We start from the raw sequence: 26,089 nt of genomic DNA on the forward strand, positions 1-26,089 counted from the left end.
ACAAATCATTGTATCACAGCAATGTGAATCTTATGAAAATCACTGCAAAATATGGTCATTACAACAGAAACCTCAAAAGTAAAAGGTCAGGATGCACTACAGTGAAATGAACAAGTGAATTATTATTATTTTATTATTAATAATATGTTGCATTGGTAATGATAATTAAGGGAAAAGTGTGCTTTATTGTCATTGTTGAAAATAATGATAAGATGTTGATATAATATAATATATATAATAATAATGCCCAATTAAAATGAAGACTATTTCAAAACCAGATAGTATTTTTTGAACTGTATCATTATTTTAATGACAATTAAGCACATTACTGTATTGCAAAAACAAATTTTAATAATAATAATAATGATACAAATAAAATCAAAAATATTGTAATGCAAAAACAAATAATTGTATTTAAATGTAAAAATAAATACTGTATTACAGTAATAAGAATCTAACGAGAAGAAACATTATTGAGATAAAATCAGTAATGATAAAATCAATTAAAATGTTTTTATGATAAAGAACATTTGGGGGTTTAAATGTGCTAATTGTCATAAAACAATGTACACTGTAAATATTAATAATAATCAAAAAAATAAATAAAGTTTTTACTTTTCTTACTAGTTTGAATGAAGTTACTGTTACTCTCTAAATCGTAAAGTTGTCATTAATAAAAACATTGAAGTGGTTTTGGAGAGAAATGTGACCTGGACATGTTCTTGTGAGCTTCACTCATATCTCAGCGCTCGAGGATACATTCACACAGCGGTGTCACATATGTTGCATCTAAAGACTTGTAGTTCTTCAGCTAAACAACATGCTGGGCGTTCCTCGAATGGCTGTGTCTAGTTGTCCTCATGACCTGAAGGGGGCTGTGCTGTTTCAAATCCACTGTAATTATCCAAACAAAAGCCAGGCCTAATTGTCCTGTAAAACAATCCAGCTGCCATTGAGCAGCGGTAGATCTTTCTCCGGGCTGGGATGATCCGTCTCTGTGGTGTCACAGAGCCAGAAGGAGCGCTCTGACAGGTTAAGCCCTGATAAATAGTCATGTATTGTGTTGTGCTTCGCAGACGGGACCACAAAAGAAAAGTTAACCTGGATGACTCCATTGTCGCTGTTCTCTCGGCTCCACAGAGGATTTGGAGATAAAAACAGACTCTTAGTGAAGCACAACGCACCAGACACGAAATTGGAAAAAAGCACAAGGGGGTTTGTGAATGAAATTGTTTGGACCATGAGAGAACATTATAGAGCTTTTTTTTTTTTTTTTGCAATAACTTATCAGAAAAAATAGCATTACAAATTGCATGATTAAAATGATGAGTTGAATCATTTATTCACCCACAGCTTTATGTCATTCCAAACCAGTTTGATTTTCTCTCTTGGTCAGTGAAACATAAAATTAGATGTTAAGAATGATGTTTATGCTTATCTTTTCCATACAGTTGCCAGGAGCATTTCAACTCCAATAAGGACAAAGTACCATTGAAAAACAGTGTCTATTTACTCTAAGTGCAAGTAGCCCATCTTGTTGGCAGATGCTGTTTACACTAACTCCGCCCACCTCTGCTCAGACCAAACTCAAGACAGCCATGACAGATTTATATGGGGTCAACTGCCGATCAAATGAAGGTGGGCATATTTGTATTTTTCGCGATGGGGCATTTGTGACCTGACATTAAACTGGGTAACGGGTTAGATATTTAGTGGATTAAGAGATTGGATAACTAAATTGTGCATGTGTTATCAAGCTGAAGATCTGGGTTTGAATCCCATCCCTAGACATATCGCAGGGCGATTAATCAAATTGTATTTCCAATTACGGTTTTGGCTTCCAATGATTTTGAAAACAAGATAATCGATATAAAACGATTATTGTTCCGCATTCCGTTTCACAATGAAACACCCCGGAATTATATCTTTAAAGCATCCTTTACTAGTTCAAAGTTCAAATAATAAGGAAGCGGGTTATAAAAATAAAGTCAGAAACTAGCATTTCTCTGTGTGGTCATTGCTTCGTCTATCAGTTACATGAAGTGACCAGGGAAGAGATTGAATCTTCTCCGGACGATGCACACTCTGGCGAAGGGACGCTCGTCATTCGCGCACATTTGCTGCAGCTAGATTATAACGTGATGGCTCACGATGTAGTGAATCACAATATATGTGTCACGTTCACTGTTTGAATCTTATCATGAAGAAAATCGGTGATTCGCAGCTCTATTAAGAAGAGAAAGTTTGTTTTTTGTGTTTTAAAGATGGATCGAAGGGAACATAAAGGTGAGCGAGTGTAGTCATAGCCCATTATATACTGGAACAAAATACTTCTTGATTTGCCTTTTTTGGCTTGTTTTCCAAAATAATATCTAAAATTCCTTTAAAACAACGTACATTTACTTTAGGAGTTTACTGCAAAAGTAAAATGTTATTGGAGAATGTTGAATAGAATATTTAATCAGGACTTGACATTAACACTTGTGCGGTACACGTGGATTTTGAAAGGGGCAAGTGAAAGAGAATTTTACTTGCATGACCAGACAAGCAGGCTGATTAAAAGTAAACAACTGAAAACTAACCAGCTATATTTGTGACAGCCTAGGCCTGTGTCACTTATTAGAATGTTTATATTCTTATGCTGCTGTTGAAAATAATCCAGAGTCATTTTATAATTCGCTAGTAACAGCTGTGCACTGTTTGATTGACAGGTGGTGTATGTGTGTGTGTGTGTGCTGAACATGCGCTTGTGTTCCGAAAACACTCGTAATGCGCACCTGAACGGTCAGTTCATTTAAAAGTTCCTCCAAAATGCCCGTCTTGGTGAGGTATTCATGTAATCACAGAGAGTGATGTCTAAAGTGAACGTAAACAGCAGAGTAAAAAGCGGATTTGTATTCAAATGTCGGACTTGTAAGTACAAATATAAGCTAATAGACCTGCAGCTGTCTAGCGTGTCATTATAATAATTAAACAACCATAACAAGAAAACACTCACGGCTCTGGACCGGTTAACATTAGTAGCTTTAAAAAGTATTAATGTATTATAATCATACAGAGAAGACCAATAGCAATTTTATGCTCCATTTCATTCTGAATATTTATTGAATACTTGAAAGCCTACTGCTGTTAAAAACATTTAAATTCAAATGCTTCTTAAACTGTTTTTATTGTTATTTTATTACTGACTGTTTACAAGTCTTGAATAATTACTTAAGAACTTGAAACCATTCTTCCATAATTTACATATTGGTTATTGTTATTTGTTGTGTTTCTGAAGCTGGAATTGAGAATCGTAAAATTTCACCACCGACTACTGACATTTTGGTATTGTGATAATTATATGGCATGGTACTTTACTGTACTTGGTAGATCATTAGAGCCACAATTTACCTCAACGTTGGAGCTGCAATTTTAATCTTGAAATATCTGCTTGTCTTGATAAATTAAGGCACTGCATGACAAAACATTTTATCACTGAGCAGAGCAAAGAAAGCGTTTCACTTATTTCGAAGCGTTTGATGCTGGAGCAGTGATGGACTCTGCTTGAGTGATGCACGCAGCTGTGTGAACTTCCACTGTTGTAAAATTCCTATTCAATAATCTTTCAATAAATTATGCATGAATTAAAAAACCCTCAGTAATGTTACGACAGGAATGCCGTAAAAGTAAAAAATACAAAAAAAATATATTAGAAATTTACTTGAGATAAAGTACAAATTTAAACCTACTTTAAAGGTACATTTCTTCCCAAAAAGTTATTCAAATAAATGTAACAGAGTAAATGTAGCACATTACTACCCACCTCTGATAATTGTTTAATTCCACTTATAACATTAGCAACATATGTAAAGTAAATAGAGTTCAGTATGTTTTAATGGTCATCAGGCTTTATTAAGTACCTGAAAAGTGTTTTTACAGAGAACTTTAAGTAACTAGGACTAGACAAAACCAGTTTCACTCAGAAATATGACATACTACAGAATGCATTTGAATAGTGTTTGATGATATATTTAAGTTTGATTATGATTTGTGTAAGTGACTAGCACGTAATGCAGGAAATGAATATGCCGTTTCGTGGATTTGATAGGTTTTAACCCATCTTTGTGTGTCTGAAACTGTTGCTTCAGCTATAAGGGCAATAAATGTGTGTGCTAGTATGTGTTTTCCGGTTCTTTGTATGGATTGCCCAAGGGTCTCTTTGGCTATGTGTTTGGCCAGAGGTGACAAAGATGCTGGATTTCAATGTTGACCTAAACAAACAGTCTGAGGCAGGAGTGATTGACTGTTATTGATGGACAATAGAGTGATGGATGCTTGACCTGCTGCAGTCCTGCTCTGTTAACTGACATAGAGGCACTCCAGAGGAACACGGGTCAGACCATGAGTGCAGTAAATTCACCACAGAAGAAAGGAACATGAAAACAGTCTGTATTTAATTACAGTCTTTAAATTGACATTGACTGTAATTGATCAGGATGATTTATATTCTCTTTATAAAGTTTAAGAGAAGCTCAGTCATTTTCACAATTAATTTTTTATTGTTGTGAGCTTTGTATACTGAATGTGCACTGCTACCTTCTCTACACCTAAACACCTCATTCTGACATGAGATCGTAATTCAAACCTCCAAGAAAAGCTATTTCTTACTGGGTTATTCAAAGGACTTACAGGCTACTGTAGTCTCTCTCATTGCTTGGTAGACTTTTTTCATTGAGTGTGTCATGCAAAACAATTGAACACTAATTAAAGAAAATGAAAAATTTACATTTAAATATTTATATAAATATATATTATTTTATTATACATACATATATATATATATATTTAAATGTTAATTTGTGTCATCAAAATGTATTTATTTATAAAATATCATGTTTTGCTACCAATGCTTGTTTTGCTTTATGCACTTTCTGTTCGAAACTGTTATTATATGTAATTTCCCACTTTAAAAATAATGTTTTCATCTTTCTGATATTATAAATGAGGAAAATACTTTTTTGTTTGTTTTTTTATCAAATGGTTCAAACAGAATCAAGTTTCTCTCACAGTGTTTATCAGTATTTCATTATGTTTACTCCCTATGGAAAACATGAATGTGAAATAAATAGATGATGCCAATATACTGTAAAATCTTTCAAGTTGTAAGCCATGAATAAAACCAACCAGCTCCGAGGTGAATCACAACATTACAACATTTGATTTGAAGCCTAAAATTATTTGAAAATCTGTCAAAATGACAAAGGTACATCTGTGTACCATCTTTCATGAGGAAATAAACTACAATCCCATGAAGCATTGTGAATGACATAATCGGATTAAAAATGACAGAAATATAAAAAACTATTCATTTAAAGTTTTTGATTAAAGTATAGAAACTTTATATTTCAATTATAATGCAAAATATTAAGAATTATACAAATTTACAAGTAATTTGAGACTGTAGGAAGAGCAACTCGATTGCGTCTTGGGGTTTTCTGATTGGTGGATCTCTGTTCAGGATCATGTAGTTCTTTTGCATGAATTATGCTTCTAAACACTATTTTAAAAAAGTCTGTCCATCTTTGTCTTCTCTCATTACAGAGAGAGAGAGAGAGAGAGAGAGAGAGAGAGAGAGAGAGAGAGAGAGAGTTCTCACTCTTGTATGTTTTAGTTTAAGTGTTATTGTAAATATGAGCACATACAGTACGTTCATCACATCACAGCAGCTATCTGGACATCAGTCTGTGAGAGTTGCTCTGATAGTGAGAAATACTGCAGCTAGTGTCCAAACACAGACAAAGAGATACAACAGATGGACAGCAGCATTACAGTATGGTGTGCTGTTCTAGGTGATGTGTTCATTGGGATGTGTTTTTTCTGACAGGTAAACAAAACTTCATTAACAGAAATGATGTTTTCAGGAGCTTTTGTAAACAAGTAGTGGGTTAAAACAGGGTTGGACAATTTCTTGGAGAGGAGCACTTTCCCATCATCAGGTAAGTATATACCTTTGGTGTGTAGTACTGTAGATGTATGTGAGTTGGGATGCAGTCTTAAACTGGTGTTAAAAGTTTTAGCAGGTGTTTACACGGATGTCGTTTATTCTGAGGAGAAATCGATGTGAACAATTAGATGACCAATTAAAATCCTGTTGCTCTCATTCGCTTTACATTAGAACAAAAAAACATATGTGCATATATAGTTTGTTAAACAGTACAGTTAATCTCTGACATGCTGAAAATGAATATGTTTTACACAATAAATGAAAACACACGCATACGATCAGATGAAACATTCTTAAGAATAAATTCTTCGTAATTCCAATTTTCCAAAAAGTTACAATTTACAAATCTCTTGTCTTTTTTCTTAAATAAAGAGTTCACACATAAATGAAAATTCTCTCATCATTTATTCACCCTCATGTCATCCCAGATGTGTGTGACTTTCTTTCTTCTGCAGAACACAAAAGAAGATTTTTAGAAGAATATCTCAGCTCTGTAGGTCCATACAATGCAAGTGAATGGTGACCAGAACTTTGAATCACCAAAACACAGATAAAGTCACCATAAATGGTTAAATCCATGTCTTCAGAATTTACATGGTATGTGTGGTTGGAAAACAGATCAATATTTAAGTAAATTGTTTTTACTATAAATGTTCACTTTTACATTCTTCTTATTTCGTTTTTTTTTTTGTGTGTGTGTGAGATTCACATTATCCGTGCGTATCACCACCTATTGGTCAGGGAGGAGAATGTATAGTAAAGAAGTACTAAAATATTGATCTGTTTCTCACCCACACCTATCACATCACTTCAGAAGACATTGATTAATCCACTGGAGTCGTATGGATTACCTTTATGTTTCCTTTATGCCCTTTTTGGAGCTTCAAAGTTCTGTTTACCATTCACTTGCATTGTATGGACCTACAGAGCTGAAATATTCTTCTAAAAAACTTAATTTGTGTTCTGCTGATGAAAGAAAGTGAAACACATCTGGGATGACATGAGGGTGAGAAATGATGAGAGAATTTACATTGTGGGTGAATTATCCCTTTAAACCATCAATGTTTATATCAAAATACATTCTTACAAGCTTATAATTTATGCTAAGATATTTTCTTAAAATGTTGTACCTGATCTTGAAAAGTATATATAGTGTAAATATTAAACTTGTAAATACATACAAGTTAAGAAGTCATAATTATAATGAGATTGTGATTTTGGTCAGAATGAAAGAGATTTCAGTTTTCTTTGTAAAGGGACTCAATCCATATGAAAGAAATTAGTTTGACGTTGATGTTGAAGCCGGAACAACTTTTCTATATAAAACAACAACAAGTTATGGAACGATTGTCAAAAATGGTATTGCTTCATCTCTTGCTTGTTACAAAACTGCTAATCGGTATGATGTCTTAGTGACATATTATCAAACACAGCAAGTACTTTATAGAACAACAAAAATACTACAAACATTTCTCGAGGCAGTCCTGAGTTGATATATCCACTGTGTGTAGTTTATTGCACTAAAAGCAATTTAAATGTTCTCCCAAACAGATCTATCAAGTTTTAAATCAACAAAACTGATCTGCCACCACAACGACCCACGTAAAATTAATTTAGCAAATATTTAGGTACAGTAACGGGATTCAATGAGACCAGGTTTCTGACATGAGTGCAGCATTAGTGTTCAGTGTTGGTATCAGGAGGAGGGTGATCGGTTCAGTGTAGCGGGTTCTAGTGGACCGGCGCGGACCTCCACATTGATTTTCCCATGTGTCTGAGAGTAAGACAGCAGGGTAGACAGCTGTGCATAGCACTGGGTCCGCCTCCCCCTTGACCATCTGCCAGCTGAGTGGAGAAAAACAACTGTCAATCAACTTCAACAACCAATGGAACAGCAGAAATATTCAGGGGCAGTCTCACTAAATGGCTGTATTTCTGTGCAAAACCTGCGTCTTATTCACTAACCACCTGCAATCCAGTTTAACCAGACTCTAAATGTGCCGAAATGCACTGTGCTGTATTTAAATAAGTGCTTGTCATTCTTTTTAGCACAGACAGCACCTCATTTTACTGTAAATTAGGCTTGATGTAGATTGCTCAGTGCTATTTGTCTGCCACTATTAACATTATGTGACGAATCGGATGCTAAAATAACAAGGACAGCATCATGCTATCAACAGCAGCAAATCATTCTTAGCGAATTGCCCCCTCAGGGTTGACACAATACATAAGTTGTTAGTCTTTGCTAGAAACATATATCTGATCCTGTATGTAGAATAGTACATTTAGGTTTCACATGCCAGAGTGAGATGTGAGCTTGTTAAAAATATCCATGCTGCCGTTCCAGTAATGAGCTGCAATCTTCCCATGATAGTCTCTGATATTCACTTTGGCATCTGAAGAGAGAGAAAAAGGCATTTCAGATCGTTCAGCAAAACCTTCACAATTAAACAGTTTTTATATATTGAGAGTTAAAAGCATTAATGAAGATTATGTGAAAACTGACTTAAATTTAGGTCTGTATTTCACATAAAGCTATCATACGGCTTCAGAAGACTTGGAATATTACATATTTCTGAGTGAAAACAGGATAACAACATAAATATGAAGGGTTGGACTTGATTTTATCCATCAGGGATCAATGTGATCATGAGAAGTCGCTATATGACAGGTGATTGGAGGGAAGGTATATCTTGAACACGAATTCGGGCACTGGCAAGGGTGTTCATCCACTGAACATTGGGACACTTATGACTTATTAATCTGCATCATCCCTGTATAAATGACACTATCTTCATTTCTGTTGAACATATTCACACTTGTGCTTGTCATCTAACGACTTGAGAGACTTCAGAAGACATAACGACATTTCCAATAAGGGAACATAATGAGCTTTGAATAAAACCAGAGTTGTATAGTAACAAACTACAAATCATTTATTAATGTCCTTAAAGGGATAGTTCACCTAAAAATGAAAATTCTCTCATCATTTACTCACCCTCATGATATTCCAGATGTGTATGACTTTCTGTCTTCAGCAGAACACATTTTTAAGAATTTTAAGATTTTTAGAAGAACATTTCAGCTCTGTAGGTTCTTAAAATGAAAGTGAATGGTGACCAGAACCTCTCCAAAAAGCAAATAAAGGCAGGACAAAATTAATCTATACAACTCCAGTGGTTTAATACATGTCTTCAGAAGTGATATGATAGGTGTGTGTGTGAGAAACAGATCAATATTTATGTCCTTTCCTACTATTGATCTACACTTTAACTTTCTTTTTCTTTTGTTTTTGGCTATTCACATTCTTAGTGCATATTGCCACCTACTGGTCAGGGAGAATTTATGATAAAAAACTACTTGTATATTGATCGTTTTCTCACCCACATCTATCATATCGCATCTGAAGACATTGATTAAACCTCTGGAGTCGTATGGATTATTTTTATGATAACTTTTTGTCTTCAGCTTCAAAGTTCTGGACACCATTCACTTGCATTGTATGGTCCTAAAGAGCAGAAATACACATCTGGGATGGCATGAGGGTGAGTAAATGATGAGATAATTTTCATTTTTGGGTGAACTGTCCCTTTAAGTATAAATATTTTCAAATATTTCTACTCTACTCGACTTTTGTTTTTGCTTCACTATATTTTGATGACAAAATGAATTATTTTACTCCAGAACATTTTTCCAGACCTTTCGTTGTTTTGACAACTGAACACAGAGAGAGAGAGAGGAGAGAGAGAGAGAGATATGCTCTATTAGTGATATCCGATTCACGAAAGAATAATTTATGTTGAAACTGGTTTGAAAAGTGGTTTTGCAAATTGATTCATTAATCTGAATCAAGATCTCCGGGAACCCCGAACAGCATCAGTCAGTAATCTGAAGAGAAGAGGCTGTTTATATAAGTTTTAATCAGTTTTTATTATTATTATTATAAAGATATAAGGATTTACATTTAGCCAAATTACCATGTCTATGAAGCAAATATGACTAGCTGCGCTATTATTTTTACTATTTACTTGTACTATTGATATAAAAGTACATTTGACATTAGTTACTTTAATACTTGATTATTTTCTTGAACTTTTACTTGAGTCCATTTCAATACAGGTATCTTTACCTTAAGAATTACATTTGGGTACTTTAAGCACCATTGAATAAACTATGTTTTATTCCTCCCTCTCTCTTACATAAAAACATGGACACTCTCTCAAGACTTCTGTTTAAACACAGAACCAGAGGTGTGAGTGCGGGAGGTCAAGGTTATGTGGAGATCAGGTACTGATAAATGAAAAAAAAACTGATGAAAAAAATAACAAGTGCACTGTCATCTCACCCAATGGGGAGTCGTTAAAAATAATACACCCAACCACTCTCTTTTCAATCATGTTATCCCCTCTCTTGCTCTATAGCACAGTGATAATCACAATGGCCTTGTAGCAGCCATATGGACTCAGGCTGGTCCAGGGCCTGCTGGAATACCAGCGTGGTTAATTAGAGGCTGAATCCTGAGCAATCGAGCGCTGATCTGAAATCCCTCCTCGCCTGGAATGACAGAGTGGCCTTTTGAGCAGCCCTGAGCCTCCAGGGACCGGGGGAGAAACGGAGGGGTAATTATTTGAGATAACACTGAAAAGAAGAGGTGGGATTGTGCATTTGAAAAGAGGGCAGGCAACATAAAGAGAGAATGAGGAGAGAGGGGGTGTTAGCAATAAAGGTCAGCGTCTCCTATTTTTATGTAGAGTGTCAACAGCCATTTATTCCTTTTTAAAATGAGTGAGGTTTTCATAAATAGCATATTCTTTTGCTGGGGATTCGGCTTTAGAGATCACCTCTTTGCCTGACAATTGTCATCTGTGTGAATGACACATCTTTTTAACCGGCCCTTTCTAGTTGTCCAAGCTTTGTTGATAGCTTTAAAAGCTTAAATATGTGCATGCCTTTGAAAATAAACATGTAATAGACTACATTGCGCTAATATTCAGGAATTACATAGAGAGGTGAATTTACAAAAAGGCCATATTTCACCCCAGAATCAAAAGATTATCTTTTTTTTTTTTTTTTTTTTTAAATTAGAGCACAAAGAAAATGAAGCCTATTTTTGGACAATTAACATTTTTGTCACTACTACATTATTTTTGATATCTATGCATATTACCCCGACAATGTCAATCCCGAAATAGACCTAATTTTCATTATTCAAAATAGGGGCAAAAAAAGGGGTTGTATCCATTTTAGGAGTCTTTTTTGCGATAATAAGTGTACATTCTCCAACTTATTACATGCTGCTTACCAAATAAATAAATAAAGGTCATGAAATATTGACTTGAGAGTAAGTTCATGTGAGAAGAAGAGCGTGGAGTTATACAAGAGACATGAAACTACAGTAGTACAACTGAAATTGTTTGCATGGGACAACTGTTTATTATACGGTTTAGCCGTGACCTGACCATTTCTTGACAGTTTTTATGATATTCACACATCATGCTGGATTGTGTACAGCTAAATGAGGTTGAATTTATGGTGGATATTTGGTGATTAGCCCAGACCTCCTGTCTGTCTATTGGGTTATCATTTAATGAAATACTGGAATTCAATATATTTTATAATAAATGTTCAAATTTAGGCTGTCAATTTAACATGTAAATTCATTGTGATTAATTATAACAACAACAACAACAACAACTTACATTTATATAGCGCTTTTCTCAAACTCAAAGCGCTTTACATAGTATAGGGGGAATCTCCTCAACCACCACCAGTGTGCAGCATCCACCTGGATGATGCGACGGCAGCCATAGTGCACCAGAACGCCCACCACACACCAGCTATTGGTGGAGAGGAGATGGTAGAGTGATGTAGCCAATTTAGGGATGAAGATTATTAGGAGGCCATGATAGATAGGGGCCAATGGGGGGAATTTGGCTAGGACACCGGGGTTAAACCCCTACTCTTTACGAGAAAGTGCCCTAGGGATCTTTAATGACCACAGAGAGTCAGGACCTCGGTTTAACGTCTCATCCGAAAGATGGTGCTTTTTTTACAGTATAGTGTCCCCGTCACTATACTGGGGCATTAGGACCCACACAGACCGTAGGGTGAGCACCCCCTGCTGGCCTCCCTAATACCACTTCCAGCAGCAACCTTGGTTTTCCCCAGGAGGTCTCCCATCCAGGTACTGGCCAGGCTCAACCCTGCTTAGCAATTATATTATATAAAAAATAATGCGTAAAAGCAATTAATCATGCCACCATATAAGGGAATTGTCCTCCCAACGGAGTGCCACCTTCATGTGTTTGTTCAGTCGGCAGGGGGCAGTAAGCACAACTCCAGCTGTACATGCAGCACGCAGCTTTATAAGCAACAAACTGATAGCTCATCAAATACAGCTGTAAGTTTCAAACAACATTTAACTTGACACAGCATGCTAAAATACAATTTCTTCAGTTATTAAGTTGATTTAACTTCAAAAGGTTTGAAGTACTTGATTCCAACACCAATCATTTGGTAATTTGGTGGGATTGACACATGATTTTATGTAAAAAAGTAGTTCTGCAATAAAGAATATCTTTATATATTATTTTCAAGAATACTGAAAATGAGTGACAGCTGTACTTAAAAATACAAGTATATTAAACTTAATAACCATCAATATAGATTGCTGAACTTTTATATTGTGTTCATGTAATTTATAATCCAACTTGAATTGGTAAACAGGTACAACTCATTACCTGAAGTTGAGTAAACAAATAAATGCTTTGCTTTTCTTTTTTATGCTTACACAACTTCTTATTTTTCTACAGTGTTTTTATATTAATGGTATATTATATTTATAATTATTTTAATTAATATATTTTTAATCATCTTCATGTAGGGGTCTTTTCCAGCAAACATTTATATACACAATTAATTGCGATTAATTAATCAGCAGATCTTTAATTTGATTTTCTTTTTAAAAATCAATTGACAGCTCTAATGAAAAAAGTTACATCAGCAAGGCATCATTAATATAGGGCAAATCTTTAAATGTTAAAGGAGCTAAAACTAAAAAAAAAGCCCCACTAATATTATTATCACCATCAGACAAACCCAAATATCAATTGTGTGTTTTTATTACTATGTAAAATAAAAAATAAGAATGAAAGAAAATATTTTGTCCCTTTTGGCTTTCCATAGTCTAATGCACACTGCATACAGGTGATCATTTTGTATCATTAAATTATAGTGTTTTTAAGACTTTAACAAGTTGTCAGGCTGTCTTAAAGTTTGCAAATTCCTGTTGTGCAGCTAAATATGTAATCAGAGCTATATCTCAAAAATGTTCTATGCTAAGCCTACATAAGCCTATATATGGATGGAAAGAGTCTGTCAAAAAAATAAATAAATCAACAAATACGTTCCTATAGTTTCTTCAGAGTTGTCTTCAAAATGGACAACTGTGCCATAATTTGCATCATTAAAGCCAAAGTGTGTCTTGCCTGACTAATTCTAAAATATAAAGCATGCCTCTGAAAGACATGAAAACTTGGTAGTAAAGACGAACTAGGTTGGACTTCTCTGTCTAACAAGCTCAACCTTTATCCCTATCTTTCCCCACTCTAAGTGTATACTGGACTAGGCCGTGGCTGTCTCCTCCCCAGTCACTTATTCTACTGAATTATATATTATCTTATGAATCGGTGTGTATGATTCACACCATGTCCACATTTACAGCACATACTGGAAGAGATACATCTTCAACAAAACCTGCTCATACATACTGTCAGATCCAATACTTAAAGTACATGTTAAGGTGGATAAGCAACAAGAACAAAAATAAAAAAAACACCTCTTATACCATATTCACAGTGCGGCTCCTATACCATAGTGTCTAAATATCGACAACAGACATGAATTGATAACAATAAACTAATAAAACTGCAGCTTTAATAAAGAGCATGGAATACGCTCTGAATTTTCAACAATCCAGTCACGGTTGTGTCTCAAGCAACTGCGAGCTGTTATAACCGCGTTATACGATTACGTTCATGTCTGGAGAAATTGTGTGCTTTAATAGAGTTATGAGCGTGTCTTAAGCTGTATGCCGCTAAGAGAGTTTTATGTTTCCAGGCGCAAAGCTGTAATCCTATAACTGTGTTCAACTATATTGCTTAAGGCACTGCAAGCCATCAGTTCATAACAACGTTAAACTATCTACAGTTGCCTAACCACACGCTCAGATCTCTCTATGATAAGATAAAGCATTATTCACTGAATAATATAGAAATCATTACTGCAGTGGAGACATGCTGCTTTCAACACAAAAAAGTACCTTGGCAGTACCATGGTGCATTGGTGGTATCACAAGGTAATGCCATGGTTCTTAGATACATGGTGCTCCTAGATACTTCAAAGTGAACCATGGTATTATCATGGCACATGACCATTAAAGCATGGTGTTTACATGGCACTTCAAAGTATTTGAAATAAAACCATGGAAATACCACGTGTTTCCTAACCACAAAACAAATACAAAAATAAAAAATATACAACATCGACAAAAAAGTCATATGCATGAACACAGTTAACAATGCAGATGTCACTGTGAACAGTAAACAATCTGGTCACTTAGTGAGTGGTATGAACGGGGCGGCTGATGGCAGCTTGCTCAGGTATGGCTCATTGCTTTAGAGGTTCCCAGCTGAACGTCTGGCACTAGAGATCTCATCATGCTGATGGGATGTCACTGACTGACACTCAATTTAGATGCACAAGACCTCCTGCAAAGCACATCCGACTAGAGACAGATATAACAGTCACATTTACCTGCCGTACAATATTTTATTCCATAAAGTATTTTTTATGTTTGGAATATGAAAATCTCTGGGGTGAATTCACATATAGATGCGCCTATTTTGTGTGTATGGTATTTTTTAGTGCAAAAAGCAGCATCTGATTCTCTAACCACCTGCAATTTTGACCTGCATCTTGAGTAAATGTCATTCCATGCAAACATGTCTCCGTAATATGTAATATTAGGCTCATTATAGATTGCGCTTCATTCACAAAAAATGCCTTGTGCCATTCCTGCCAGACGAACGCATTAAATAACATTTATTTTATTAAAAGAGATGTTTGTGTTCATTTTCTATCAATCATCTCAGCAGTTGTTCATCAAATGATGGAGAAGAGCATTATAGCCTGGCATATATAAAGATACACACACTTTCGGCATGTTGAAGAGATGATTCAGGTGTCTGGATCACAGTGATGCTGTACAGTCCAGGCAGTGTGTGTCAGATCACGATGCTCTGCTACATCCTCTGCTATATAGCACTCAGAATTGGCCCACAAGACTAGAATTGTACATGCAAATTGTATTTAGATTTTGTAGTTATAGAGTTTGCGTTGTTGCCTGACCTGCATTATTCCTTTAGTGAATCGTGTGCTAAACCAGTGAAGACAGCGCATGCAAATAACAAGTGCTTTTACCAGGTACAAGTGAACCCCCGGATGCCTTTAGGCCAATTTTCTGTGTCAAGCCTACGCAGAAGGCTATGTGTAGCTATGACAGTTACAGCATAGCCTGATGCGCACCTCCAAAAATGTAACTAAATGTCACATTAACAGCTGTGATATGTCTGCTATGTAACCAGAGACTGTCTCCCAGGCAGTGTGTACTGGCTTACCTCGAGCCCCTGAACTCCCAAGTTGGGGGGGCATCAGCATCCGCCACCCAACATTAGCTGGACGACAGGTATGTATGCATTCATGGCGAAATGTAAACATGGTGAAATGCGTCTGTTTAGCGCATGGTCATAGAGTATTCAAGATTATTTTAAGATCTGTTAAGATCTCAAATGTTCTATTTGGGCAAATTTGAATCGGAAGCATCTGCTGTTTAATATTCTGTTTATGTTTCGTAAAGTTACAGGGAAATGCGAGAAAAAGCAACATCCGATTATATCTTATAAACTCTTTCATGGCTTTTGCTTGATATACAGTATACATGGTCCGTAAGTGAAACAATATGCTTGATGTTTTCTACTTGAGTTTGTTTGGCAGCATTATGTACATTAAACAATCATATTTCCAATTAAATAGCAATTGCTGAGAGTTATACTCATTAAGCCTATCTTCTACGCTTTAAAATGACACACATTTTGTGGTGGTCAAGCGAGTGGTTATTACTTTGATCTCAACATGTTCACAAACCTTTTTTTTATGATACAATAATTTAATAAATACTATTAAATCCACAAATTACACTGCATTTGTTTATTTCTGAAATGTATAATTTTTCAGGTATCAAGGCATTTTCTCTCAATACAGAAGCACTTTGGCCATGTAGATGTAGAATGACGAAGACACACCAACACTGAACTTTAAAAGCAAACAACCATGTACAGTAGGTTTGACACAGGAGTATAAATCATCTGCAAATCAAGTTATTTCAAAGCAGGTGGTGCATTAAAGGACACAGAGGAAAAAGCACAAGGGTGTGAAATGTTTTTATTCACATATTTTGCTGCAGTGCACTCTGACATAGGTATCTGTTGAAAAATGAGAATCTCAGAGAGGTAGGTCTAGTTGCATTTTCAGAAATACTGTACTCCAACTTGATTTAAAACAACTCTGTCCACTCCCTAAAAAATCATAAGAATTTCCATAGGTCAAGCATTCTGTCAGAACTTTCTCTTGTTAGTAGTACCCTTAAGTCGCGGTCACACATACCTTCACACGGCAAAATTCTGCAGCTGGAAAACAGTCGTCTCAATGGGAGACAGCATGGTCGTGAATTTCATGCAATGGACTTTTGGTGGCGAAGAATTTCCCCTCATGGATTTCATGTGGAGTTCAAGTTGGGTGAACTTTGACAGGCGGTACCTCGTACACAGCTACACTGAATATTCAAAATGGACAAGGATATCTTTTTGGTGGTGAGATTCTTTTTAACTTCACTCACCCAGAGTATAAAGTGCAGCATTAAAAACAGGCTTTTCACATGTGTTCAACATCCAACCATGGCTTCTTTGCCTGTGGAATTTCACCATGCAAAGGTATGTGTGACTGCGCTTTTAGCCCAAAAACTACTCTAAGTAAGTACACAATCGCAAATGGTTTGAGTGATGTCTTATTACTGTGTTTGTAACAAACATCGGTACTCAAGGGGGTGATAGAGTTACCTTGAAAGGTCTGTGCTATTAAACTGATCGTGTATTTACTCAGGTAGCTGTTATAAACATGTCGGCCATTTATCTCCATTTTCAGTTTCGTAACATCATCGTTTTCCAAAAATATGCCTTAATGCAGAATGTTTTCAAAATGGTCTGTTTTTGGTGGAGATAAATGCCGTTTTAGTGTTAATGAGAGGAGTAAATGTAGAAAAACTAAAATGTATTCGTGCGGATGTGGCCTAACTTTAATCTGCAGGGAAAGATTCTCTTCAAACTGTTGCCCTGCAATGACAATAGTTGACCTGAAAGAGAAAAATGACCATAGAAGGAGACAATTATTGTAAGTGCCTGCTAAGGTTCCCCTTGTGGCAATTCTGAGAATGCACTGCACATTTGTATTGAGATCTTTGTTGCGTTCCAACACATTTCAGAATTTGCCATGTGAAATCGAGCTTGAATAGCTAGAACAGTTTGCATTCATATACTTGCATAGAATATGTTGCAGGCCTTAGATGAGATGTTTCTGTTACATACTATGTTAATGATCTAAAAACCTTCAGCTTTGTGACTCAATTCATGCCCTCAATTCAAGTGCTGACTCAAAGAATAAAGTCTGTTCATAAAAGTGTCTGGCGTAGGGTTTTGTCTATGTTTGACACATGTCTGTCTGGACTGTTGTTCTCACGTCTTCACATATCCATGACAATCATGTCAGTCTGGGAAAAGCTCTGCTGCTGTCTTGACATTCAGAAGGCCTGGTTGACATTTTTAGTGAAATCTGTCTAGCTCTATACTAAGATATGTTTTAGGGTAGCAACTTTTGGGTGGCTGATCTGTTAGGTAGGGTCTCAGAATGCACAGAATCATATGCCAAATGCAAATAATAAAATGCAACTTTCCATATAATCATGCATAGTTAGGATAGCAAAATAAAATGACTTATAATTCTTTAAAGGGATAGGAAAATGATTCCCATATCCTTTGTCATTGACGTCCAAGGCTGTGCATCCAAGCAAACTGTATGGTAATTGTTTTTGTGCGCATTCATCTGCAACTAGGTAGAAGCTAGCCAAATTCTAAATATGCCAACACGGACAGGTTGTGTGGCATGCTCGCATACCCAAAAACCATGAACAAAACAATGCAAGGTGAAAGAAAACTCCACTCGGAATACCGTATTTTCCAGAATACGAGTCCAACCAGTTGATAATCACTGGTCTGAACTTCACTGGACAGCTCGACTGTGATGTCATTTTGGGGAGAGGATGATTTACAATGTGGCTGCATATTCTTGGAAAGATAGACAAAACAAAAGACAATCCTCCCTCAATCCTCTCTCTCAGTGTAGGGTCCAAACAAGCTGTAGGTGGTGGTGGGAAACCATGAACTATCCATTTCCACACACCATATGGAAACTCTGTGGTTTGTATCGAGGAGGTGGGAGCTAATAGAGACCTGAACCATATGTGTTTTAGTGAATTACAAACACAACAGGGCAGAGTGGACACCCAACACACAACATATGGGCATCTATTCTGTGTTAGGGGCTTTTACAAACAAGACCCCCGCACACACACACACACATGTGCGCACAGCGTCCAACATCTCCAGGGACTGTTCTTTTGAATTACTCTATTGACACACACCCTAGTTAGCTTCATTAGCAGGAGTTAGTGATAGCTCACAGTATGGGGGACGTAACCGCAGTTTTCTCCACCCAAAACCAATTATCATTTGTGACTGCACAGTTCCTACTTGCAGTTTTACTTGCTTTCATCAGTGGGTTTCCCTCTCTATCATACAGCTGCTAGTTTCAGAATCGTCACATTTTCTTCATAAAAATGTAAGGAATGGGTTGTCCAAAAATTCACATTCTGTCAATTCTTTCAATTTTCTTACCTGTGGGAGTCTATGGAAGCCCTATGACCCGTATGTAGGAAAATTTTAAAATATGGCACACTGATTGGGGTGGGCATGAATTGCATGCTGACCAATATTAGGGCGTCTAGGCCAAACCCTATAGCACCTCCACCAGTTCAAAATTTTTAACTGGTAATAGCTTTTGAACCATTTGGTATAGAAGCATAATTCTGTCTTCCTCTTATTTCTCTTCTCGTGGTGATTATAAAGGACACCTTAAAAAACAAATCAAAATTGGTATGTTTCTTTAAGACCATGATCTGAGGCTTACTGTCCAGTTTGGTGACAGTGCAACCTACAGGTCAATAAATCTCAAAAATGGCTATTCTTGTCTGTAACTTGAATCTTTTGTTCTAAAATCATGAGCTTGTGTCATATGGAATCATAGAAAACACATTTTGCCACGATCGGCTATATTGTCTGTCTGCATTTTTAATTCTATATTAATTTGTGGTATCTTAGGTAGACTTTGGTCAAAACTTGGTAGACATCATTGGCAGCATACTGTTAGGGTAATTAGGGGGATTTATATATATATATTCATATGAATATAGCCAAATTCATGATATATATATATACACACTGATGCACCAAAACATTATGAACATTCACAGGTGTTCACAGAATGTGAAGCGAATAATGTTGATCCTCTCCTAAAAAGGCCACATGTCAAGGTCTGGGTAGATTAGATGGTACGCAAACAATCAGTTCTCCTAATCAAAGTGTTGGTTGCAGGATAAATGGGCAGAAGTAAAGACCAGAGCAACTTTGACAAGGGCCAAATTGTTTTGTCCAGAAGACTGGGTCAGAGCATCTCTGAAACGGCAAGTGCTCCCGGTCAGCAAAGGTGGGTACATGCCGACAGTGGTCCGAGGAGGGGCAAACCACAAACCTTGACAGGAAGTTGGGCGCCCAAGGCCCATCGATGCACAAGGGCAACTACGGCAATCCCGTCTGGTTCGAACTGACAGAAAGTCTACTGTGGCACAAGTCACCAAATATTTTAATGATGTTTAGGGGATGAATGTGTCACAACACACAGCGCATCACACCCTGCACAATATGGTAGCCGCAGACCAGTCAGAGTGCACATGATGACCCCTGTCCACCATCGAAAGTGCCTATAATGGAATGCAAGAGTCAGAACTGGACCTTAACCCTTGTGCATCCTTGTGGACATTTTTGGCTTTTTCAGTTTTGTTTTTTTGATAACTTTGTCTGTGTTAATGCTAACTGCATAAAATTTTCCACAGGTGTGAATTTTTATTGGAATTGTAATATTTCACCCTATTTTCTTTAAAAATATATTTTTTGCACTAGTTACACAAAATACTCCCTCTTAGCGTCGTTTTGGACAAAAATGGCACATTGAAACCCATTAAAACTGCGATTTTTAATCCCAGTGCCATTTAACTATAAAATTATGCAATCTTGTTTAACATGCTTTCATTATGTTGGCAAGGCTTCAAAATTTACATTTTAAATATTTTTTACCAGATCGTGCCATTTTTTCAGGTTTGGCATATCATCGCTTTTGCTGTTGTTTTCTGCTGTTTTTGGCTTATGCATATTATAGAGCAAATTAGATACATTATGAATATATAATTGTGTGAGTGTGTTGGTATGGATTTCAGAGTGTGGTTTGTATGTGTCTGAGGCTCTAATAATAAAAATAAAAAAAATTCTGTTTAGCATTTATTAAATTGAAAATAATTATAATTATTATATTTTTTATAAAAAACAACAGTGGCATTATGTAAACAAACCGGTGTTTAAAGTGTTAAAATTCTGAAAATAAATTAATGTTTGGTAATTATGATTAGAACTGATGCTGGTTAAAATATAAGTCAGTGAAAGTAGAAAAAATATTATTCTATAATATTTTTATGACACTTTTTGACATGGCCATTTTTGTCCATTATGGACCTGAGTGGTAGCTTTTTTTAAAATCTGATACTGCATAAAAAATATGAAAGCATCAAAATGAATGTTGTTGTTAATCATTGACATATCCGAGGCTCTAATAATCAAAGAAAAAAATTCTGCTTAGCATCTATTAAATTGAAAATAATTACTATTTTTCATTTTTTCCTAAAAAACAACAGTGGCATTATGTAAACAAACCAGCGTTTAAAGGGTTAAAATTCTAAAAATGAATGAATGTTTGGTCATTATGATTAGAGCTGATGCTGGTTAAAAAAATTATGTCAGTGAAAGTGGAAAAAAATATAAATCTATAATATTTTTATGAAAGTTTTTGGACATGGCCATTTTTGTCCATAATGAACCTATGTGTAACTTTTTTTAATTGATGCACAAGGGTTAAAGCAGTGGAAGAAGGTCGCCTGGTATGAAAAGTCCCATTTTCTTTTAAATCACGTGGACAGCCATGTACATGTGCACCCTTTACATGGGGAAGAGGTGGCACCATGATGCACTCTGGGAAGATGACAAGCTGTGGAGGAAGTCTGATGCTTTGAATACTGTGCTGCTGGGAAACTCTGGGTCCGTCTGTTCATGTGAACGTCGATTTGACACATGCCACCTACCTAAACATTGTTGCAAACCAGGTACACCCCTTCATGACAACGATATTCCCAGATGGCAGTGGCCTCTTTCAGCAACATAATGCTCCCTGCCACATTGCACACATTGTTCTGGAATGGTTTGAGGAACATGATGAAGTGTTCAAGGTGTTGCCCTGACCTCCAAATTCTCCAGATCTCAATCTGATTGAGCAAATGTGGGATGTGCTGGACCAACAAGTCCAATTCACTGCGGCTCTACCTCACAACTTACATTACTTGAAGGATCTATATATATAAATATATACTGTATATATTAACCATTTTATTGTCATCTTACATGTATTATGTACTTGCAAACTAAGAAACTGGGTTTGTTGACCAGAGGCAACATGTTGCAATAGAGGGTTAAATACAAGGTAGTTTTACTGTACTTACTGTAGTTATTAATCAGATGTCGGATGATTTGGTCATGTCCATGTAAAGAGGCCAGGTGGAGCGCTGTGTATCCCTGTAAACACAAAAATAAAATATAAGTAAACCTGGAAATATTAGGTCCTGAAATGTCAGATTCTTTGAGTCAAATACACAAGCAAATATCGAAATATCATAAGCGTGGGCAAGCGATAAAATGAAAGCAATTTCTGCTGTCCCGGTATGTCTGTCACTCGATTGTGACAGGCTATTACAAACAGCTGGATGTCATTTCAGACACCACTGTGCAGCAGATGATCCACATTTATCCAGTTAAGCAGACAGCAAGACCCGCTGAGACAATTGCTACAGTAACATCCCGCACATTACCAGAGGACTCACCCTCCACTGGATACCATCAATCAATTGCTGCTGTTTCAAACAGCTGCAGTCTTGAGTGTTTGTCTTATAAAGACGTGGTTCTCAATTAGCTTTGCTTCAGGACATGTAGTGGTGATCCAACACAGTGTAAAACTTATTTATCACACAGAACAAACAAACAAAAAATCACAGCAACATTTTACATTAATGTTCCCTTTGTTAAGGGTTTATAAAGTGGTTTAGTAATGACTAATAAATCATTTACAAATGCATTATAAATCATTGATTTGCAATTATAACAACATTCATTAAAAGAATGAATTCCTGACTTGAGAATGATTACCTCACATGTTATGCATACTTAATAACACTTAATATTAACACTTAAATATTCAACATAAATAACTTATGAAAAGGTGCCATAATGTAAAGTGGAAACATACTGTATGAAGACTTACATTAGAGACTTACGTACATAATGGTCAGTATGGTTTAATGGTCATCAGGCTTTATTGTATGATGTATACTGTAAAGGAGCATTAAGAACTGAAACCAATTATGTTTTTGCAGAGGACTTTAGGTAACTAGGATTAGGTAAATTGGAGTACGTTCAAGGCATTACAGTAATGAATATAAACACAAAATAGACTGTAGCAAAATGACATAATATCTGCCTTTAATCTCACTATAGTAGTCTAGTCTTGCAGCATTGTGACATCAATCATGAATTTGCCGTATTTTGTGTTTTTGATCAATATAAGTATGAATACGTGTATTTATTATGCATTTATACCATGTAAGCTAAAGTGCTTACTTTTTGGCAAGTATTGTATGGAAGTTATTCATGTTGTTATAACTGCATAGCAATGATTTATAATGCATTTGTAAATTACTTGTTAGTCATTAACGAACCCATTTATAAACCCTAAACAACAGAAACAATACTGCAACAGAACTGTAATATTAAAAAGAATCAAAGTATATCCAAACTATCCACACAACCAGTAATATGTGATACTGTAGTATATCATCAGTTAAGAGTTAATGGCTGTTGTCTTTCTAGTGTGTACTACAGAGTATTCATGTTACTAACAGCGCAGCACCATCATAATGCTCCTCCTGCGGTTCTGTTGACCTTAAAGGTGAAAGTCGACTTCCCTCTGCTCTACTCCTCATTATTACACTAGCATTGACATTTTTAGAAAGGTTACCGTCACTTTCATGTGCTCGGCTTCACGTCGGCTTTAGTGTGAATTAAAGGCCCTAGAGTGCCTGTCCAGGGTGCCAAAAGAGCCGGTGGTGATCAAGGTAAGTCACTAGGTTTGGTTTTAGCAAGACTGACTGACAAACAATGACATACAGTCAGGGTTGGGGAGTAACAGAATACATGTAACAGGATTACATATTTAAAATTCAAAATATAAGTAACTGTATTCCACTACAGTTACCATTTAAATAATTGGTTAAATATTAAAATACAGTTACATTCAAAAAGTATTTTGATGGCTGAAGGGATTACTTTGCATTTTATTGTCATTTTTTTCATTTAATATTTAGTCCTTTCAAATGGAAAACATTTAGACATATATATGATGTGATTCAAAGTGCATTTGAACAGCAGTGAAACACTTTCTTATGATGTGTTACATTCATACGAGCAGACAGAGAAGTATGTTTGAAGTAAGAAATAGAAATAAACCTTGTGTAAATTGTCAGCTTTACGCTAAGCTAAAATGCTATTTCAAACCATTTTACATGCACGTTACCAGACACAATCATATTTTTTATCAAGAAAATTCATATTAGATCATAATTACTTTTTTCTAGTAACACCTTTGATATTAGGGCAATAATCAAATTCTTGATAACAATTTTTGCATTGTTTTCATGTACAAAATATCTAAAAATCCATAAAACAAGATCAATTTGATTTAACTTATTTTAGAACAACACTGCATACAATATATGAGTTTTTATAGTCAAAACAAGTGAAAAAAATCTACCAGTGCTGAAGAAGTAATCCAAAGTATTTAGAATACATTACGGACCATGAGTAATCTAACGGAATACGTTACAATTGACATTTTAGAGCATGTATTCTGTAATCAGTAATGGAATACATTTCAAAAGTAACCCTCCCAACACTGCATACAGTATATACACATACATGGTACGTATTGCAATAGTTTCCTGTTGGTGCAATGAATAGGTGCTACAACAACGACGTTTATTCACTTTCACAAAATTTGTTTCAGTAGTTCACAATTGAATGTAATCCTGCTTAGAGGATAGTGTAAAATTTTTGTGGCTTGCTGTCCTGGGCTCAAGGCTCGACCTGAGCATGAATACCCTCCGGACTTAGATTAGTTATTAACAAATAGATAGGAGGAGAAATGGGAGGTGGAGGGATGCCGGAAGACTCGATGCCATTTAGAGGTAAGCGGCTGTTTATATACGCTTATTCTAGTGATGTGATTGGTCAGATTAAATTAACTTGCTCCTCCCGAACCTTCTTTATAAAACAACATTTTAGTAGTTTGCAAGGTAATGTAATCCTGCTTAGAGGATAGTGTACATATTTATGGCTCAAGGCTTGAGGCTTGACCTGAGCATGAATACCCCCTGAAAGATGCCAGAAAACAGGACAGTGAGCTGTTGTCTACAAAGCCTTGTATTTGAGATGAGACAAAGTATTTAACGGTGCCTCTTGCACCCCCCTAACGATTAAATTAATTTGATTAATTAGGTAGTTGCTGAGCCCTGTGAGAGGTGGGTAGGGGTGCCAAAATATGATGGAACGAGTGGGGGCTGCTGGTGGAGGCAGCCTGCACTAGGGTTCTCTTGGGGGATAGGAAACTGGGAGCTGTAGAATAGGTAGAGATGGAGAATGAAAATATGTGGAAGCACTGAAGAGACAGTGGCAGTTGCAGCTGCATGGAAATTAGCTTTGCGAGAGCTGAAAAGCGCTGGAGGAATTGTTATGCCCGAATGTTGGGGCCACCCCCGCTTTAGGCCAGGGTTGCCCTGGACAGAGGCATGAATCCTAGTCACCTGAACTGACTCCAGCTTTTGTGAGTGTGATGGATGGGACTGTGCAGCGAACGGGCGAACCCAAAGGGATGGGGCACTGCAACCACTCGAGCAGGCGAACTCAACATGCGATCAAACAGGCACTCTTTCTGCATTCAACCGGGAGAATCCTCCGAGCCTCTAACGGGAGAGCCCACAATACAAATGAACGTGAATAGCTCACTCAGTGTTCATAATAGGAGAACAATCGCTGCGGTTTGAACTGGAGGGCCCTTGATGGATTTTGCTGGAGGATTCTGACCTGCCCTAGCGGAGGCGTGAATCCTAGCCACTAAGGCAGATCGCCCCGAGTGTAGGAGTGAATCCTATGGGGGCCCTCACAGCATTTTAAAAGGGGAGTCCTTGCTGCACTTCAAATGGGGGAGCCTTTGTGGGCTGCTGTGGTTGCAGCACCCATGCAAAAGAAATGACTTGAGTATAGTTTATCTGAGATGTTGGAATTGATCAGGACAGATTTGAGGTGTTTTTGGAACCAGAATGGGGATACTGCTTGATTTTTGTCATCGACAAAGAGGGGATCTAGCAGGGTTTTGGTTTTGGATCCTCGATAGTGGGCTAGTGATTGGAAGGGCTGGATGGGACTAGGAAGGTAGAAAATAAAAAACGGG

At 36.5% G+C, this 26,089-nt stretch overlaps 1 protein-coding gene across 2 annotated transcripts in view; it reads right to left on the reverse strand.

Annotated features, from left to right (window-relative positions):
• Positions 1 to 6,984: 6,984 nt before the first annotated feature.
• The window catches only part of LOC127640083 (ankyrin repeat domain-containing protein SOWAHB), a 121,238-nt gene continuing 102,133 nt past the window's right edge, over positions 6,985 to 26,089 (reverse strand). For both annotated transcript variants that reach the window (XM_052122476.1, XM_052122477.1), the window contains exons 7-9: positions 22,035 to 22,107; positions 8,287 to 8,382; positions 6,985 to 7,831 (exon numbers count right to left, since the gene is read on the reverse strand). In XM_052122476.1, the coding sequence (XP_051978436.1) occupies positions 7,683 to 7,831; positions 8,287 to 8,382; positions 22,035 to 22,107 (318 nt within the window). In that variant the 3' untranslated portion in view covers positions 6,985 to 7,682. The remainder of the gene's footprint in view (positions 7,832 to 8,286; positions 8,383 to 22,034; positions 22,108 to 26,089) is intronic.

Source organism: Xyrauchen texanus, chromosome 49 (genome assembly GCF_025860055.1).
Source record: "Xyrauchen texanus isolate HMW12.3.18 chromosome 49, RBS_HiC_50CHRs, whole genome shotgun sequence".
In the NCBI taxonomy this organism is placed as follows: Eukaryota; Metazoa; Chordata; class Actinopteri; order Cypriniformes; family Catostomidae; genus Xyrauchen; species Xyrauchen texanus.